Below are 18,578 nucleotides of genomic sequence, written 5' to 3'. Positions count from 1 at the left end.
TATTGGAGATAAAGAGTCTCACAGACTTTCTTAGGCCAGGCTGGCTTTGAACCACAATCCTCAGATCTCAGCCTCCTGAGTAGCTAGGATTACAGGTGTGAGCCACCAGCACCCGGCTATACTCCAAAATTGTGATGTTAAGAGTTCTCTAAAAGGTTGAAGTTGTCTTTTCCACCACTTGCTATTATTTAACTGTAACTGACATGGATATTAGATTTCACTTTTTAGCCTCACAGAGAAATTTCTTTTAGGTAAGGGATGTCTCTTTTAGTGAGCTTCAAGTCATATATTTATACATCAGTCCTCCATCTAAACTATAACACGTAATTTCCATTTCTTTGGATATCATAAGAAATTTATTTCACATATAACAAGAAGCATATTGGGAAAGTTAAATAGTCATCATCTAGATAGTGGGAAAACAATATAAGGTCATTTAAAATCATACCACTAGGAAAATATATATATATCATAGCCTTGTCACAGCAAACAGGCTATATATTATAGTTTCAAGTAATAAGTTGGTTTAAAAAGTAACATGGTCCCCACTGAAAAGGTGCCATGCTTTGCTAGAGCAGAAACACCACATTTGGTAAAGATTCCAGGCAAACTGGTATTTGGTAATGAGTCTGTGTCTATGTTCTTTGCTATAAGGTTGTTGCAGCTTCTCTTAGCTTAAGTTGCTTAATTTTTGAACTTTCTGTGCCCACAGGATGGTATCAATTAGGCTCTTAATTCAGGGGCTAAGTAAATAATGCTGGGTTTAGGCTTGTATTCCATTCTGTTCTACAAAATTGAGGGCTTTTGGGTTCTAGTATGTTACAATTCTCTCAACTAGACAATAGTTCCTATTTTAGTGTTTATTACTGAATGCTGTATTTATGTATCCCTTTTCCTTGCAATGGGAAGTATCAATGTCAAGACCTTCCCATCAGTCTGCTACAAAAAGTCTCAGGGGTTATTAGCTAGTGGAGGAAGTCTGTAGGCTGAAAAACGCAATGTCAGAATTTCAAATTTATATCTTAATGGCAAAAGGAACCATTTAAATTCTCATTCAAACTATTATTTCTTCCAAGTCTGTATCTTAAATCTTATGTTCTTGTATATAAAACAAAACCAAGCAAAACTAAAGATCCAGAAGCATTTTTTCCCCTTCTAAATTAGTCATCCGCTGGAATTTGCTTTACAATTCATGGAATTTGCTTTACAATTCATGGAAATTGGTGTTATACTTATAGTAAACAGGAGTAGGCAATAGACACACCATCCTCAAACTTCACCAGATTAGAGTTGGGTTATAGGAACATGCCAACCTGTTGCATCTTGTGTAGTAAGAAGAATCTGGTATGTGGAGGATCTCTGGCTTGGTACATGGAGACCTCTACTGCCAAGAAAAGCACTTGCCATATGAAATTTAGGCTCTAGAACACTCTCCCATTCTATCATGACTGAAATTTTAGCACCAGTGTTTTCCATTTCACTTTCTATAATTAAAACACAAAAGAACCAGGGTCCACAGGCAAGTGAAATATGCCTGAAACTTGTTACCATCCTTCGTTTCTTCATTTTAAACTTTGCTTAAAAGACTAAGATTATTCCCATTTCTCTTATTAAATAGATTCCCTGCCCCAAGCCCCATGGTCACTAGCAAAGACTTTTATTTTCCAATGGATGAGAGAGACTCCTTCATCTTCTTCGTCATAGTTGGGATGAGGTGCATGTGGTCATCCACACACTTGGTCACACAACTGTCCAGCTGCCGTTTTACCTGAAGCTCCTTATTCCCTGCATCTATTGAATCTTTGGCTTTGTCATTACAATGCATGGTGCATCGGGCCAGGCGGTCCTGGGGCAAAAAAAACAACAGGAAAGAAACGGCTGAGAGGCTAGGCATCATTTACTGAGTATTGACCATGTGGTCAGGTGTTGACATGTATTATCTTACCAGTGAGATCAACAAGGTGTGAAAATTATTCAAGAGGCTGCGATCTGAGGACTATGGTTTGAAATCAGCTGGGGCAAGAGAGTCAGTAGTGAGACTCTTATCTCCAATAGATTACCCAAAAAACCAGAAGTAGAGCTGTGGCTCAAATATAGAGCACAAGTCTTGAGCAAAACAAGCTCAGAGACCAGGTGTAGGTCCTGAGTTCAAGTCCCAGGATGGGCAAAAATAAATTTGGAGGACTGTGATTCAAAGCCAGCTTAGACAGTAAAGCCCAAGAGACTTCATCTCCAAAAATAACCAGCAAAAATCTGGGCTGAAAAGGTGGGTTAAGTGGTAGAGAACCAGCTGAGCAAGCAAAAGGTGGAGTTCAAGCACCAGTACTAGAAGAAAAGATGCTATCAGGAGGACTCAGCTCAAACACTTCTAGCAAACAATGAGAATAAATTGTACACAAGATTAATACTTAAAAATATCTAGAGCCTGGTGTTGGTGGCTCATGCCTGTAATCCTAGCTACTCAGAAGGCTGAGATTTGAGGATCGCGGTTCAAAGCCACCTTGGGCTAAGAAAATCCACAAGACTCTCCAAGTAACCACCAGAAAAGCAGAAGTGGCACTGTGGCTCAAGTGGTAGAGCCTTGAGCTGAAGAGCTGAGGGAAAACGCCCAGGCCCAGAGTTCAAGCCCAACTGACAAAAAACAAACAAACAAACAAACAAAAAAAACCCCAGAACAACGAAACTTGATTCTTTTTTTTTTGGGTCCGGTCGTGGGGCCTGAACTCTGGGCCTAGGCACTGTCCCTCAGCTCTTCAGCTCAAGGCTAGCACTACCACTTGAGCCACAGCACCACTTCCGGCTTTTTTCTTTTTGCTTATGTGGGCTGAGGAATCGAACCCAGGGCCTCATGCATGCAAGGCAAGTGCTCTACCACTGAGCCACCTTCCCAGCCCCCAAAACTTGATTCTTTAATGTCTGTCCTTGCTACAGAAAACCATTCAATTCAACTAAAAGTACCTATCAAGCATCTACTTTATGCAGGCATTCCATTAATGTGATGTAGCAGTTAGAAATGGGACAATGATCAAGGACAGGCGGGGCACTGGTATGCCCAGAGGCTGGATCAGGGAAAAGCCAATAAAAGAGGCCAAGAGTTTTGCAGGTGTGAGAGAGGTAGAAAACCAGGAGTGAGCTGTTGAAGCAACACAGTGGAAAAGTGAACATATACCTGGAAACATATACCACAAAGAGGATGGAAGGAGAAAGTTGCAGAGCAACCAAAGAACCAATTTCCTTCTTCCTTTTTTTTTTTTTTGGTGTTGGTACTGGAGCTTGAATTCGGGGCTTTGCCCTCTTGTTTAGCCTTTTCACTTAAGGCTAGAGCTCTATTTCTGGAGATAGTTAATTGGAGATAGGAGTCTCCTTCCTGGCTCAAAAAACCAAATTCTTAAAGACCCCCCTCTATAAAATTAGCCATCAAAATGAAAACAAATACCAAAAATCTTTAAGGTTCATAGAGAAGTTAATACCTTCATAATGGCAATATATCATATCTTTTTTTTTTTTTTTTTGCCAGTTGTGGGGCTTGAACTCTGGGCCTGAGGCGCTGTCCCTCAGCTCTTCAGCTCAAGGCTAGTGCTCTACCACTTGAGCCACAGTGTCACTTCTGGTTTTCTGGTGGTTAATCAGAGATAATAGTCTCACAGTATTTCCTGCCAGAGTTGGCTTTGAACCGTGATCCTCAGATCTCAGCCTCCAGAGTAGCTAGGATTACAGGTATAGGTTACCAGTGCCTGGCATTAATCTGTTTTTGAACTGGTACTTTTCCCCTCCCAATTGAACTCAGGGCTTAGGAAGTCTCTAAGCTTTCTCTATCAGAGCTGGGACTCTTACCACTTGAGCCACAGCTCCATTTCTGGATTTTTGGTGGTTACAGTACTTTCCTATACTAGGTGACTTCAAACTGTGATCCTTAGATCTGAGCCTCCTGAGTAGCTAGAATTTCAAGTGTATATCAGCACACAGCTATAATGGCAGTAACTGAAAAGTTTTTATTTTGGGCTGGGAAGGTAGCTCAGTGGTAGAGTGCTTGCCTTGCATGCCTCAGGCCCTGGGTTCAATTCCTCAGCACCACATAAAGCAAAAATGAAAAAAGCCGGAGCCGGGCGCTGGTGGCTCACGCCTGTAATCCTAGCTACTCAGGAGGCTGAGATCTGAGGATCGCGGTTCAAAGCCAGCCCGGGCAGGAGAGACCGTGAGACTCCTATCTCCAATAAACCACCAGAAAACCGGAAGTGGCGCTGTAGCTCAAGTGGTAGAGCGCTCGCCTTGAGCTGAAGAGCTGAGGGACAGCGCTCAGGCCCAGAGTTCAAGCCCCACGACCGACAAAAAAAAAAAAAAAAAAAAAAAAAGAAAAAAGCCGCAAGTGGCGCTGTGGCTCAAGTGGTAGAGCGCTAGCCTTGAGCTGAAGAGCTGAGGGACAGCGCCCAGGCCCAGAGTTCAGGCCCTATGACCGGACCCAAAAAAAAAAAAAAGGTTTTTATTTTAAAACAATGTAAAAGCATATCCCACTATGTGTATTCTATTTATTAATAGGTGTGAGAATGAAACACTGGTTCACAAAGCACTGTTTCCAGGTCTCATGAGATATAGAGACAGGAAGTAAATGATGTGAGGAACCATTTACTCCTGAGAGGGGGAAAAAGGAATACCTTAGCGGGGTCTATGAGGCAGGCATCATGTGTCAACAATAACGTTTCATATAAATGCCAACTTTGAGCACAGGGACTGCCCTCTGTGTGGAGAAAGTAGTGGCAGTCCTCGAGGGAGGTAGAAGTCTACAAAACAGCGGTAGGGTCCAGCTTTAAAAATCTGCAACTTTGGTCAGAGTTAGTGGCACACTCCTACAATCTCAGATCACTTGGGAGGTGGAGGCAGGTAAATATCAACTGTGGTGCCAGCCTGGATATTCTATAAAAGGGCTTTTTTTTTTAAATTTATATATTTATTTTGCACGAGTACTATGGCTTGAACTTGGGGCTGCATGCTCTCAGCAGGCTTTAGTGCCCATGGCTACTGCTCTATTTGAGCTATACCCTCCCAGAGTTTTTGAGACTGGGTTTCTTCTGCCTGAGCTTCCTTTAAATGGTGATGACTGCTGGGTGCCAGCAGCTTATGGCTGTAACCCTAGGTCCTCAGGAGACTTAGATCTGAGGATCACCTTTTGAAGCCAGCCTGGGCAGGAAAGTCCATGAGACTCTCATCTCTTCCACCAAAAAGCTGGAAGTGGAGTTGTGGCTTAAATGGTCAAGTGCCCAGGCCCTGAGGTCAAGCCCAGGTACAAAAACAAATGGTGATCCTCTAAGTGTCACTCTCGTAAATAGGAATTTAGAGGCATGCACCACTGGCATCTGGCTTTTGTTTTAAAAAGGAATTAATATACATCTTAGAGATGTATATATTCACACAGGCTTTGGTGTTTAACCACAAGAAAGGCCTAAGAACCTTCCCTTTTCCATCATTGTTCCTATGGAGGGGTTCAACTTAACACTCAGCTTCCAAGACTTCTTCCAGATTGCTTGTCACTTCCTGTGAAAGTGCACTTTAAAACCTGGAGATGGCTACTCTTTGGGATATTCCTCACCTGGAACTTTTCCAACTCACTGGTCACCAAGGCCTGTGCTTGAGCCAGAGGTGCATGGCAGCGCTCGATGCACTGGTGCACCTGTTGCATGGACGCCTGGTTATCTTCACAGCAGGTGGCACTGCACCGGAACATGAGGCCCTGGGAAGGGAAGGAGTGAAGAATGGGCTTTGGTAGGAGAGCCTCTAGGACAGAGGACCTCGTTCTTTGAAGCTTTGGAGGATACATCTTTTTTTTTTTTTTTTGGGTCCAGTCGTGGGCCTGAACGCTGTCCCTCAGCTCTTCAGCTCAAGGCTAGCACTCTACCACTTGAGCCACAGAGCCACTTCCGGCTTTTTTCTTTTTGCTTATGTGGTGCTGAGGAATCGAACCCAGGGCCTCATGCATGCAAGGCAAGTGCTCTACCACTGAGCCACCTGCCCAGCCCTGGAGGATACATCTTTTAAACGGCACTGGGGGATTGAAGGCTGACCTCCAGCACACTAGCACTGGAGCCATGTCCCAGTCCAGGGAGCAATGTTTCTATGTGCCCCTCCCTTAGAGATCAGCATGAGGACCTTCAGAATCAACTCTGGGAAAACTCTGTGCCTACTGCGGTTTCACCGCCCTACCCCCTTCCTTAAAAAGTACGTGCTGGTACTGGGTTATTTCTGCACAAGGGTGTGTGTGTGTGTTCTATCACTTGAACCACGCTCACATTTTCTGGCTTCTCGCGGGCTACGTGGAAATAAGTCTCATGGGCAGCCTGGTCTGACTAGCTTCCAGCCCGGATCCTCAGGTCTCAGCCTCCTGAGTAGCTAGGATCACAGGCTAGCTCACAGGCGCTCGCTTTCCTCAGGCGGGGTGGGAGGGGAGGGTGGGGCGGATCAGATAAAGCCAAGTACATCTAGAGCCCGAGGTTCACAGGTCGGCCACGTCGAAGACTTTGGTCCCACCAGAGGGCAATCATGACTCCAGGCGCCGTGCGAAGGAAACGCCAAGTCCGGCGAGGACGGCAGGACTCACCAGCCCCTGAGGGGGTCAACGCACACAGCAGTTTGGAGCAAGAGAACCCGGCCGGGCCGGGCCACGGCGGGGGGCGGGGGCGGAGCGTCCCCCTCCGGCCTTCCACCTCGGCGGCGCCCTTCCTGCGCCCCAGTTCACCGAGGGCGAGCGGGGTCACACGGGAGGGGAGGGCGGGGGCCAGCGCCTGACACCGGCTCTGATACCTCCCTCCTGGGCTGGTGGGAAACGGCCTTGCGCGTGGCCAGGCCCCAGGCCTCGCCCGCCCGCCCGGCCCACGGAGGCCCACGGAGGCCCGGCGACCCCAGGGGCGGCCCCGGCGCGTCCGCAGGGAGCGGACGGCGTGCCGGCCGGCAGGGAACCCCGCGACAGGAGCTCAGGGCCCGGCCCGGCCTCGTCCACACTACCTGCATCTTCCGGATGTTCTCTCTCTCCACACTCTTCACCATGGAGTCCACCGCCTCCTGCACGCGGAGCTGCTGCACCTCCGCCATGGCAACCCCGCGCTGCGCCGCGCTGCGCCGGCGCCCACATGGACTCGCCGCTTGTCCCGCCCCCTGCCGCCGAGTCCCGCTCCGCGCGATGGCGCGCCTGCTCTGCCCGGGCCCACGTCGCCCCCTGGCGTCCCAGAGGAGTAACTGCACGCGGTGCCGGGCTCGCGCGCAGAGGTTTCCAGAGGGTTGCCGTCCTGGCTTTCTGCCTCCTTACCCCCTATTTCTTTAAACGCTATCTATTATCTATCTATCTATCTATCTATCTATCTATCTATCTATCTATCTATCTATCTATCTATCTGTCTGTCTGTCTGTCTGTCTGTCTGTCTGTCTGTCTGTCTGTCTGTCTGTCTGTCTGTCTGTCTGTCTGTCTGTCTGTCTGTCCGTCCGTCCGTCTGTCTATGTATCTATTAAAGCTGGCACTCTACCACTTGAGCCGCAGCTTCACCTCCTACTTTTTACTGGTTAACTGGAGATAATCTCAAAGACTTTCCTGTCTGGGCTGTCTTTGAACCAGGATCTTCAGATCTCAGCCTCTTGAGTAACTAGGATACAGGAGCCAGCCACCGGTGCCCAGCTTAAAGAGAAGTTATTTAGCTGGAAGCCGGTGGCTCATGCCTAAAATCCTAACTACTCAGGATGCTGAGATCTGAGGACCATAGTTTGAAGCCAGCTTGGGCAAGAAGGTCCGTGAGACTCTTATCTCCAATAAACTACTCAGAAAAAGCCGGAAACTGGCACTGAGGCTCAAGTGATAGAGCACTATCCTTAAGCAAAAAGAAGCTCAGGGACAGTGCCCAGGCCCGAGTTTAAGTCTCAGGATTGGCGCAAAAAAAGTTACTTGGTGTGTTTAACCTTCAGATCGCATGCCCAAATTCTTAGATGTACAGCTTGATGAATTTGAACAAGCTCAATGACTCTTTCCAGTCTCTGTTCTTTCTCTGAGTTTTCCCTATCTCTATCTCCACTGATCTCTTTCCTGTCATATAGATTATATTTTCTCATTCTAATGTTTTATACATATGTGATTATTCACTACCTTCTTTTCGTGTGTCTAGCTTCTTTAAGCAGAGTGCGTTTGAGACTTAGCCATGGTTTGGGGTCCTTTTTGTGGCTGTTTCATTGCATGAAATAATGTACTTTGTTTACTCATTCCTTGGTGGACGTTTTTGTCTTATTTAGTTATTACCTTTTTTTCATGGAAACAGTGACTACATCCATGCAAGATTTTTTGTACAAACAGATTTTCTTTACTCTTAGGATCTAGAAGTTGAATCATAGGGTAGATGTACATTTACATTTATTTTCAATGAAAAAAATTAGCTTCTAGAGCAACCTGTTGGTGGGGCTACAGATAACTATTAGCAAAATAAGCACTTTTTAGTTTTGTCAGCCTGGGGCTTGAACTGAGGGTTTTCATGCTTGGTAGACAAGTGCTCTACCACTTTAGCCAACCAACAGCATAAAGCAATCTATGAACTCCTGGACTAGTTCTGTCTGCCCCTCCCCCATCTTTACTAGCCTGTGCATTCATTTATCAAATACATATCAGCTACTGGGATAGGTAGGGGCCAGGGCAGAGAGGAACAATATTAGGAAGTGGTGGCAGTTGCTGACGGAGTAGTGTCTAGTGGTCTCATTGGAAGAAGGAAGTGAACATCCAGGTACTCAGTTGTCTCAGAGGTAAGGCCTGCATCCAATCTTCAGATTGAATGAGTGGGCCTTTGCTAAGCACTTAAGAATGTCAGGCCATGGGGCTGGGAAGGTGGCTCAGTAGTAGAGCGCTTGCCTTGCATGCATGAGGCCCTGGGTTCGATTCCTCAGCACCACATAAGCAAAAAAGAAAAAAGCCGGAAGTGACGCTGTGGCTCAAGTGGTAGAGCGCTAGCCTTGAGCTGAAGAGCTGAGGGACAGCGCCCAGGCCCAGAGGTCAGGCCCCACGACTGGACCCCCCAAAAAAAGAAAGAAGAAGAATGTCAGGCCAGGTATGGGAGGCTACTGAGCACAGAAGAGAGCTTGAAGCATTAGGGGAAGCTCTTGGAGAAGAAAAGGAGTGGGTGAGTAGATCCCAAGGGCAAGTGGGCTTCAGGCACTTTCAACCATTGGCCACTAGATGGCAGGCAAACTCTGGCTTCAGGGTAGTGGCAGCTTACAACCCACTGTCCACTCAAGAAAGCCTTTGTTCTTTCATCACTCTCTCCTAAGTCCTCAGAAGTCCCCAGAAACCAACAGCAGCAGAGGCCAACAACATCTTTTCCAATGCAAGCTAGGCTACAGGTGACTCCCAGAAACAGTTGGAATCAAGTGTAGAAAGGTATTTTCTAATAGGCCAGCCAGTGCTTTTCAAGTGCTTCTTTTGAATTATCTCATTTAACTCCCACAATTGTCTGGGGAGGTAGGTACTTCCCCACCACCTCTTCTTCTTCTTCTTCTTCTTCTTCTTCTTCTTCTTCTTCTTCTTCTTCTTCTTCTTCTTCTTCTTCTTCTTCTTCTTCTTCTTCTTCTTCTTCTTCTTCTTCTTCTTCTTCTTCTTCTTCTTCCTCTTCTTCCTCTTCCTCCTCTTCCTCCTCTTCCTCCTCTTCCTCTTCCTCCTCTTCCTACTCTTCCTCCTCCTCCTCCTCCTCCTCCTCCTCCTCCTCCTCCTCCTCCTCCTCCTCCTCCTCCTCCTCCTCCTCCTCCTCCTCTTCTTCTTCTTCTTCTTCTTCTTCTTCTTCTTCTTCTTCTTCTTCTTCTTCTTCTTCTTTCTTCTTCTTCTTCCTCTTCTTCCTCTTCTTCCTCTTCCTCCTCTTCCTCCTCTTCCTCCTCTTCCTCTTCCTCCTTCTCCTCCTCCTCCTCCTCCTCCTCCTCCTCTCCTCCTCCTCTTCTTCCTCTTCTTCCTTCTTCTTCTTCTTCTTCTTCTTCTTCTTCTTCTTCTTCTTCTTCTTCTTCTTCTTCTTCTTCTTCTTCTTCTTCTTCTTCTTCTCCTCCTTCTTCTTTTCTTCTTCTTCTTCTTCTTCTTCTTCTTCTTCTTCTTCTTCTTCTTCTTCTTCTTCTTCTTCTTCTTCTTCTTCTTCTTCTTCTTCTTCTTCTTCTTCTTCTTCTTCTTCTTCTTCTCTTTCTTCGTTTTCTTCTTGCTGGTACTTGGCTTGAACTCAGACCCTTGAGCTCTCACTTGGATTTATTTCACTCAGGGTTAGTGGTCTACCACTTGAGCCACATCTCTGCTTCTGGATTTCTTTTGGTGGTTAATTGGAGATAAGAGTCTGCCTGGATTAGGTTCAAACAGGGTTCCTTAGATCTCAACCTCTTGGGTAACTAGGATTACAGGTGTGAGCCACTGGCTTCTGGCTGACTTCATTTTATTTAATAAGAGACAAATATATATGATAGGTGGAAAGTCTGTCAAGGGTATTGCATATGGATCAAGGGACAACAAATGATTTAATTCTCTTTTGCAGGTTCACATAGATTTCCTAAGTTCTTTTTACCCCCAATAAATATATTTATTCTGCTTATATAAAAGTTCTTTAGGTTTAGGGACGTGGCTTGCTGGCAAAGCACTTGTCTAGCACGCATAGGGTCCTGGGTTCAATTTTGAAAAAAAAAAAAAAAAAGACATTCCATCCTGATCTGAGCAAAGGGAGAGAGGATTGATTAGGATGTAAAATGACAGCATACTGAACAACACTCTTAAATTGCTGTTATTATTACTAATGACTGGGTGCTTTATTCCCAAATACTTAGGGCTATGTTAGAGCCCAGATATACCAGATGGACGAAAGGGCAGGCTGGGAAAGTTGGGCCGAATGGCAGGGAGTAAGACCTGCGGATTTGCTTTTTATCTGGGCAGGTTGGTCCATCTGTAATCACAGAGCTCCCTAGATTGCCTTAATGACAGCTTTGCCTCCCTTGGTTTCCTGACCGATACAGTCCTTCCCACTTGGATCACAGCGTGCTGCTCTCAGATGTGGACATCCTAACTTAAGCCTGCTTGCTACAGACTTGCCTTGAGTCACTCTATTTTTGCTACCGATAATCTGATTGCTACAACTGCATCTTTTTTTCTCTTTCACCTTGTAGAAAAAATTTCCTACTCACTCCTGCTTCCCCGCTCATGGAAATCACTTGCAGTCAACAAGGTTATCCTTTTTGTCCATAACTTTAGGAAAACAAGCAAGCTGGTATGTTGCCAGTGAGCTAGGTCAGATCATATGCAGAGTCAAATATATACTATCTATGATAGAAGGAAAGTCTGAAGCGTTATTACATGTTAAAGGTATTACATAGGGATCAAAGGACTAGAAATGATTATAATTCTCTTTTGCAGGTTCACATAGGTTTCCTAAGTTCTATTTTTCCCTCCAGTTACTTTGATGGTTCTGAGACTGTCAAAAGTACTGCAAAGCTGGTCTTCATAGACACCAGGCCGTGGACTGATTGGTTGATAAGCCTATGACTGGGGCTCACAGGACCAATCCATATCTTTCCCAGGAGTTGCAATTCCATCATTTTTTTTTTTTTTTTTTTTTGGGTCTGGTCGTGGGGCCTGAACTCTGGGCCTGGGTGCTGTCCCTCAGCTCTTCAGCTCAAGGCCAGCGCTCTACCACTTGAGCTACAGCGCCACTTCCGGTTTTCTGGTGGTTTATTGGAGATAGGAGTCTCAAGGTCTCTCCTGCCTGGGCTGGCTTTGAAATATGATCCTCATATCTCAGCCTCCGGAGTATCTAGGATTACAGGCATAAACCACAAGTGGCCAGCCCTTTTCCTTTTTTTTTTTTGGGTCCGGTCATGGGGGCCTGAACTCTGGGATTGGGCGCTGTCCCTCAGCTCTTCAGCTCAAGGCTAGCGCTCTACCACTTGAGCCACAGCGCCACTTCTGGCTTTTTTCTTTTTGCTTATGTGGTGCTGAGGAATCGAACCCAGGGCCTCAGGCATGCAAGGCAAGCGCTCTACCACTGAGCCACCTTCCCAGCCCCATTTGTTATAACTGCTGCTGTCTACTTTACAGGATGTGACTGCCCTGAAGAAGCAGAAAGTGGTGGGATCCTGAGTTAGTGCTTTCCAGTCCTGACTCCCCTTGTCCCCAAGGGGAAGGTCTTACATCAGGGTATTGAACACGGCCCCCAGTTGCTTGCAAAATTTGCTTTGCAAACTTTGGGAGACAGAATGTGGTGGCAAGGCTACAGGACTTGACTCTCCTCAGCTGTCCGTCTCTTCGTTACTGCAGGGATATATAGCTGGCTCACATTTTGCTTTCTCTTTGCCTTATTTTGAATTTTCCTCAGGGCAAAGCTACCTGTCTCCAGAAGATTGTCTCCAGGTGTGCACCCACATTTTTTTTTTGTAAGCATTGAAAGGGTTTCTTCTGCTTAGCTCTTTTGAGGCTACTCTTTAATCATCATCATCATCATCATCATCGTCATCTTTGTTCTATTTCCTTCCTTCCTTCCTTTCTTTTTTTTGGGTCTGGTTGTGGGCATGAACTCTGGGCCTGGGCGCTGTCCCTCAGCTCTTCAGCTCAAGGCTAGCACTCTACCACTTGAGCCACAGCACCACTTCCGGCTTTTTTTTTCTGCTTATATGGTGCTGAGGAATCGAACCCAGGGCCTCAGGCATGCAAGGCAAGTGCTCTATCACTGAGCCCACCTTCCCAGCCCTCTTTCTTTCTTTCTTTCTTTTTTCTTTCTTTCTTTCTTTCTTTCTTTTTCTTTCTTTCTTTCCTTCTTTCTTTCTTTCTTTCTTTCTTTCTTTCTTTCTTTCTTTCTTTCTTTCTTTCTTTCTCTCTCTCTCTCTTTTTTCTTTCTTTCTCTCTCTCTCTTTTTCTTTCTTTCTGTCCCTTCCTTCCTTCCTTCCTTTCTTTCTTTCTTCTTTTCTTTCCTTTCTTCCTTTCTTTCTTTCTTTCTTTCTTTCTTTCTTTCTTTCTTTCCTTCTTTCTTTCTTTCTTTCTTTCTTTCTTTCTTTCTTTCTTTCTTTCTTTCTTTCTTTCTTTCTTTCTTTCTTTCTTTCTTTCTTTTCTTTCTTTCTTCTGTCGTAGGTTTGAACTTTGGGCCTGAGTGCTGTTCCTCAGCTCTTCAGCTCAAAGTTAGTACTCTATCACTTGAGCCACAGTGCCACTTCTGGTTTTCTGGTCAATTATGGGAGATAAGAGTCTCACGGACTTTCCTTCTGTGGGCTGGCTTTGAACCATGATCTCAGATCTCAGCCTCCTGAGTGGTTAGGATTACAGGTGTGAGCCACCAGCGCCTGGCTTCTTTGTTCTATTTCTTGGGCCTCATGTGTGCTAGGTAACATTCCACCATTTAAGTCACCCCCGCCCCCCCCGCCCCCCCGCCCCCCCCCCCCCCCCGCCATGTCCTTTTGCTGTTCAGAGAGGTATTATGCTAACTTTGCCAGGACTGATCTTGAACCTCAGTCTTCCAACCTCTGCCACCAAGTATCTGTGATTACAGGTATATACCTATGCTTACCCAGCATTTCTTCCACTGCTGGTTGGCCTGGAGGGTCATCTATTTTTGCATAGGTATACCATTTCTTCTTCTTCTTCTTCTTCTTCTTCTTCTTCTTCTTCTTCTTCTTCTTCTTCTTCTTCTTCTTCTTCTTCTTCTTCTTCTTCTTCTTTCTTCTTCTTCTTCTTCTTCTTCTTCTTCTTCTTCTTCTTCTTCTTCTTCTTCTTCTTCTCCTCCTCCTCCTCCTCCTCCTCCTCCTCCTCCTCCTCCTCCTCCTCCTCCTTCTCCTCCTCCTCCTCCTCCTTCTCCTCCTTCTCCTCCTTCTCCTCCTTCTCCTCCTTCTCCTCCTTCTCCTCCTCTTCCTCCTCCTCCTCCTCCTCCTCCTCCTCCTCCTCCTCCTCCTCCTCCTCCTCCTTCCTCCTCCTCCTCCTCCTCCTCCTCCTCCTCCTCCTCCTCCTCCTCCTCCTCCTCCTCCTCCTCCTCCTCTTCTTCTTCTTCTTCTTCTTCTTCTTTTTTTTTTTTTTTTTGGTCGGTCGTGGGACCTGAACTCTGGGCCTGGGATCTGTCCCTCAGCTCTTCAGCTCAAGGCTAGTGCTCTACCACTTGAGCCACAGCACTGCTTCTGACTTTTTCTGCTTATGTGGAATCGAACCCAGCGTTTCATGCATGTGAAGCAAGCACTCTACCACTGAGCCACCTTCCCAGCCCAGGTATGCCATTCTCCTATGCACTCATTGAGGGAGACTCAAGTTTTGCTCCAAAGCTAGTGATGGTTTGGGGTCCTAACAGCCCTGGCTTCGTACAGTGGCTGATACTCACTGTATAAAGGCTCCTTGGAACATGCCTGCAGTAAGAAACCATCCATTATTTACCTTGCTGCTGCCAGGGGAAACACAGCCCAGGTGGCCCCAGGTGAAGGGCACAGGCAGGGATTCCCTGCTCCCAGGCCTTGGCCTTGTTCAGAGTGGTCCTGAGAGGGGATGGGGGAAGGAGGTTATCCTTAACAATATTAACCTAGGAGAACTTTAGTGAAAATCTAGTGTGGGCTGAGGCTCAGCTATGGCAGTGGTAGTAAGAAGAACTCACTTCTGTCAACTGGGAAAGTGGGTGGCTAGTTTTTGTGGTTGCAGAGTGGCCCTGTCTTGGTACAGTTCCAGACATGGTCACAATATGGTCTTGTCTGAGAATTGTTTATGAAGTCAAGAATATCATGGTCTGGCTGCCACACTGAATGTCTTTCCCTATCTTAGTATAGATTGCAGATTTTTCTCTCTGTCCCCCCTCTCTCATTACCTCCCTTTCTTTGTTTCTTTCCCTCCCTCCCTCCCTCCCTTCCTTCTTTCCTTCTTTCCTTCCTTCCCTTCCTTCCTTCCTTCCTTCCTGTCTTTCTTTCCCTCTTTCTCTCTCTTTCTTTCTTTCTTTTTTCTCTTTCTTTCTTTCTTCTTTCCTTTCTTTCCTTTCTTTCTTTCTTTCTTTCTTTCTTTCTTTCTTTCTTTCTTTCTTTCTTTCTTTCTTTCTTTCTTTCTTTCTTTCTTTCTTTCTTTCTTTCTTTCTTTCTTTCTCCTCTGTCCTTGTGCTTGGACTGTGCTTCTGAATCACCAATTTGCTAAAATTCTCCCTCTCCTTCTTAAGAATGAACATTAAATTTTATCAGATTTTCTTTTTGCCTCTGTGAAGATGATCACTGGGCTTTTCTTCCATGATTGACTAATGTAACAAACTACTAGTATTTATAAGGTAGGACCATTTTTGGATTTTTCAGTTAAAGCATTCTTGGTTATGATACATGAAATCTTTTTAAACACTGGTAGGTTTAATTTGCCGATGTATTATTTAGGATTTAAAAAGTGCTCATAAACAAGAGAGACACACACATATTTCCTTGTGTCATTTTTAGTTGATTTTAGATTTTATGCTATGCAGAATTGTGCAGTCTTTCCATTTTCTATACCTTTAGCTTGCCTTTGCAATGTAGCCATTTGAGGAGGAAGTCTGATGATTCTGCATTGACTCACCTTTTCCTGACCAGCAATTATTTTAACAGGCAACAGGTTGATTGGTATAATTATTACTGGAGTCCTAACCGTCTCCTTCCATGCTATGACATGGAAGTGACTTGGTAAAGTCTTGCTGCATTGTGCACTGATCTCAGAGGCCCCAACCCATTCTTTCTAAGGGCCAGCCCAGCCTTGACTACAGTTTTTGGTTCAGCCTAGGGTGGCCAGCTGTTCTTTTTTTTTTTTTTTGGGTCTGGTCGTGAGGCCTGAACTCTGGGCCTGGGCGCTGTCCCTCAGCTCTTCAGCTCAAGGCTAGCGCTCTACCACTTGAGCCACAGCGCCACTTCCGGCTTTTTCTCTTTTGTGGTGCTGGGGAATCGAACCCAGGGCCTCATGCATGCAAGGCAAGTGCTCTACCACTGAGCCACCTTCCCAGCTCCCCAGTTGTTTTTTTGCTCTGTATTCCCTCCCCTTTTTCAATATGTGTCAGTGGGCTAGTTTTTGAGTACTCTTCCCTTGGGCTCTGGCCCAGACCCTGATGATGCAGTTTGAACAGTTTGATTAGTAAAACTAAGTTTTTTTTTTTTTTTTGGGGGGGGGGCAGGGGAGTCCGGTCGTGGGGCCTGAACTCTGGGCCTGGGTGCTGTCCCTCAGCTCTTCAGCTCAAGGCTAGCACTCTACCACTTGAGCCACAGTGCCACTTCCAGCTTTTTTCTTTTTGCTTATGTGGTGCTGAGTAATCAAACCCAGGGCCTCATGCATGCAAGGCAAGCGCTCTACCACTGAGCCACCTTCCCAGCCCCTGATTAGTAAAACTAAAAAGGCCAAGTTCTCAAGCAGAAAAGGTCAGATAAGGTGATGTTAGGGAAATGAACCCTAAGATATGTACTCAAATGCTTTTTTCTTTCAGGTGATTGTTTCTAACACATTTATAAGATTATTTCTTTGTTGCTTTGTATGTCCCTCCCCTATGGTATAACCCCTGCTTTCACTGTATTTGAGGTTGATATAATTTGTGGAGGGGAAGGGAAAAAACAAATCATTTAAATAGGGATACAGGTGGATCCATTGCAACAATGAGATGTACAAGTTGTTATGTGGAAAAACGAACTTTACAACTTTGGTGGGGGGAGGACGGTTGGGTGGGGGGGCGGGGGGAGGATGGAAAGGGATGGGAAGGGGAAACAAAGGAGGAGGCCATGTAATTGTAACCCCTCTGTACAGTATTTTCACACACATACACACACACAGAAAGGCCAAGTTGTTGGGAGACAAAGCCCAGCAACACTTACCTCATTTATCAGTTCAAAATTCCTCTTAATTTGGTTAATTTGGGATGAGGGAGACATTTTTTTTCTCCATCACTCAAACTGCTCTCTGAGCTATGCATGTTCGCCTTGATTTTCCAGATCACAGCTGCCTGTCCAAGTTTAGACTCTGTGTTTCTTATGTTTTGCCAGCTGAGGTTCGTAAACCACTGGTAGCCTCAGATGTGGTCTTGGAGTTGGTACATCTGTGCAGATGTTCAATGTTGTACATTAGATGACACACGTCAGACTACATATCTAATAAGGACCTTACCTCATTATGTCTATAGTTGGCTACCAACTAGATTTGTGTGGGTACAAGGACACGTTTGTCAGAATGTGTCCTATTGTTAGCAAGACACGACAGAGTTTTCATGTCTCTGATGATCTAAAGCAAAAAATGAATACAAGTATATTTTAGATTATCCAAAATGATCAGATTGTGAATAGATTATCCCATGTGACTTCAGGGATTGTGTTTGCTATCATGTTGATATTTAGTGATGCCTCAAAATGATTTTTCTTTTCTTTTTTTTTTTTTTTTTGGTCATAGGGCTTAAACTCAGGGCCTGGGCACCGTCTCGAGCATTTTTTTGTTCAAGGCTAGCACTCTACCACTTTGAGCCAAGCGCCACTTCCAGTGTTTTTTTTTTTGTTGGTCGTGGGGCTTGAACTCTGGGCCTGGGCACTCAAGGCTAGCACTCTACCACTTGAGCCACAGCGCCATTTCCAGCCTTTTCTGTTTATGTGGTGCTGAGAAATCAAACCCAGAGCCTCATGAATGTGAGGCAAGCACTCTACCACTGAGCCACCTTCCCAGCCCCTCCACTTCCAGTTTTTTAGGTGGTTAATTGGAGATAAGAGTCTCATGGCTTTTCCAGCCTGGGCTGGCTTTGAACCATGATCCTTAGATCTCAGCCTCCCGAGTAGCTACTAGGATTATAGGTATGAGCCACCAGTGCCTGGCTCAAAATGTTTTTTGAAACTGGAAAGTTGAAATGTTTTCTCCATGGCCTTTGCCCAGTAGACAAATCTACCACAGTAGTAGGCTTTGGCTAGAATTTTTGATTTTCTTGAAAGAAGTCAGCACATGAATGTGTAGGTTTAGGTTGCTCTGTCTGAGACCACTCCTGCCTGGGCACCCTATAGTGTCTGCCTACCTCAGTGTCTTTCCAGCCACCTCTCCCATCCTCAGCTTCTCTGCAGTACCACCTTCTAATCCTCAACCGGGACCTTCACAGATAACTCATGCCCAGCTGTGGGCTTTGTGGGTGGTGAGTGGTTATGGAGAGAATGGAGGAATGGAGGGGACAGTCTCCTGAGCAACCTCACCATGCTTTTTTTTTTCCTTAAAATTTTTTTTTGCATGTATCTTCAGGTACCAGCAGCAGGAGGCGCTCGATGCCAGGTTATTACAATGGTTCCAGCTTTTCAACAGCTTCCTTGTGTAAGCTGGTTGGGTGCCATTCTGGAAACCAGGGTGGCTTGGGGGCCTGTTTAACTATGCCAGCATGCATGGTGGAGCTGAACCCATCTGACTTCAACGTGGCTCTGCCAGCATCGTCACAGTAAATGGGAATATGTCCATTCCTGCTAGAGTCTGTTGCCAAGACTAAGAATATGTGCAGACCAATAGATTCACCCAAGTAGACTGGAAATGATGAACTCTCTTGAAACTGACACATATTAAGAAAAGCATCACATAGCTCCATTAGGTCCAAGGGTCAGATATCTGCTTTAAATATTTAGCATCTTAAAATTTCCAGCAA

At 45.6% G+C, this 18,578-nt stretch overlaps 1 protein-coding gene across 3 annotated transcripts; it reads right to left on the bottom strand.

The window, feature by feature from the left end:
• Window positions 1–1,127: 1,127 nt before the first annotated feature.
• Window positions 1,128–7,135, bottom strand: Fam136a (family with sequence similarity 136 member A). 3 transcript variants are annotated; one of them, XM_070004451.1, is made up of 3 exons: window positions 6,994–7,135; window positions 5,585–5,725; window positions 1,128–1,846 (listed from the first exon to the last, which is right to left on the bottom strand). In XM_070004451.1, exons 1-3 carry the CDS (start codon window positions 7,078–7,080, stop codon window positions 1,658–1,660), a joined length of 417 nt encoding a protein of 138 aa, XP_069860552.1. In that variant the 5' UTR covers window positions 7,081–7,135; the 3' UTR covers window positions 1,128–1,657. The 3 variants fall into 3 exon arrangements, with proteins under 3 accessions (XP_069860552.1, XP_069860553.1, XP_069860554.1); XM_070004452.1 differs by lacking the exon at window positions 6,994–7,135 and adding an exon at window positions 6,590–6,781; XM_070004453.1 differs by lacking the exon at window positions 6,994–7,135 and adding an exon at window positions 6,469–6,536.
• Window positions 7,136–18,578: the final 11,443 nt, after the last annotated feature.

This window comes from Dipodomys merriami, unplaced genomic scaffold, assembly GCF_024711535.1.
Source record: "Dipodomys merriami isolate MVZ:Mamm:240054 unplaced genomic scaffold, mDipMer1.0.p SCAF_63, whole genome shotgun sequence".
Classification (NCBI taxonomy): domain Eukaryota; kingdom Metazoa; phylum Chordata; class Mammalia; order Rodentia; family Heteromyidae; genus Dipodomys; species Dipodomys merriami.
This window is presented reverse-complemented; position numbering and strand designations above follow the sequence as displayed.

What these genes read in the sequence shown, in the direction of transcription:
- Fam136a (XM_070004451.1), bottom strand. Translation starts at nt 7,080, where the DNA reads ATGGCGGAGGTGCAGCAGCTCCGCGTGCAGGAGGCGGTGGACTCCATG. An exon ending in AGAACATCCGGAAGATGCAG is followed by an intron (nt 5,726 to 6,993) that starts GTAGTGTGGACG and finishes TTCCCTTCCCAG; the next exon opens with GGCCTCATGTTCCGGTGCAG. An exon ending in GTGAGTTGGAAAAGTTCCAG is followed by an intron (nt 1,847 to 5,584) that starts GTGAGGAATATC and finishes TTTTTGCCCCAG; the next exon opens with GACCGCCTGGCCCGATGCAC.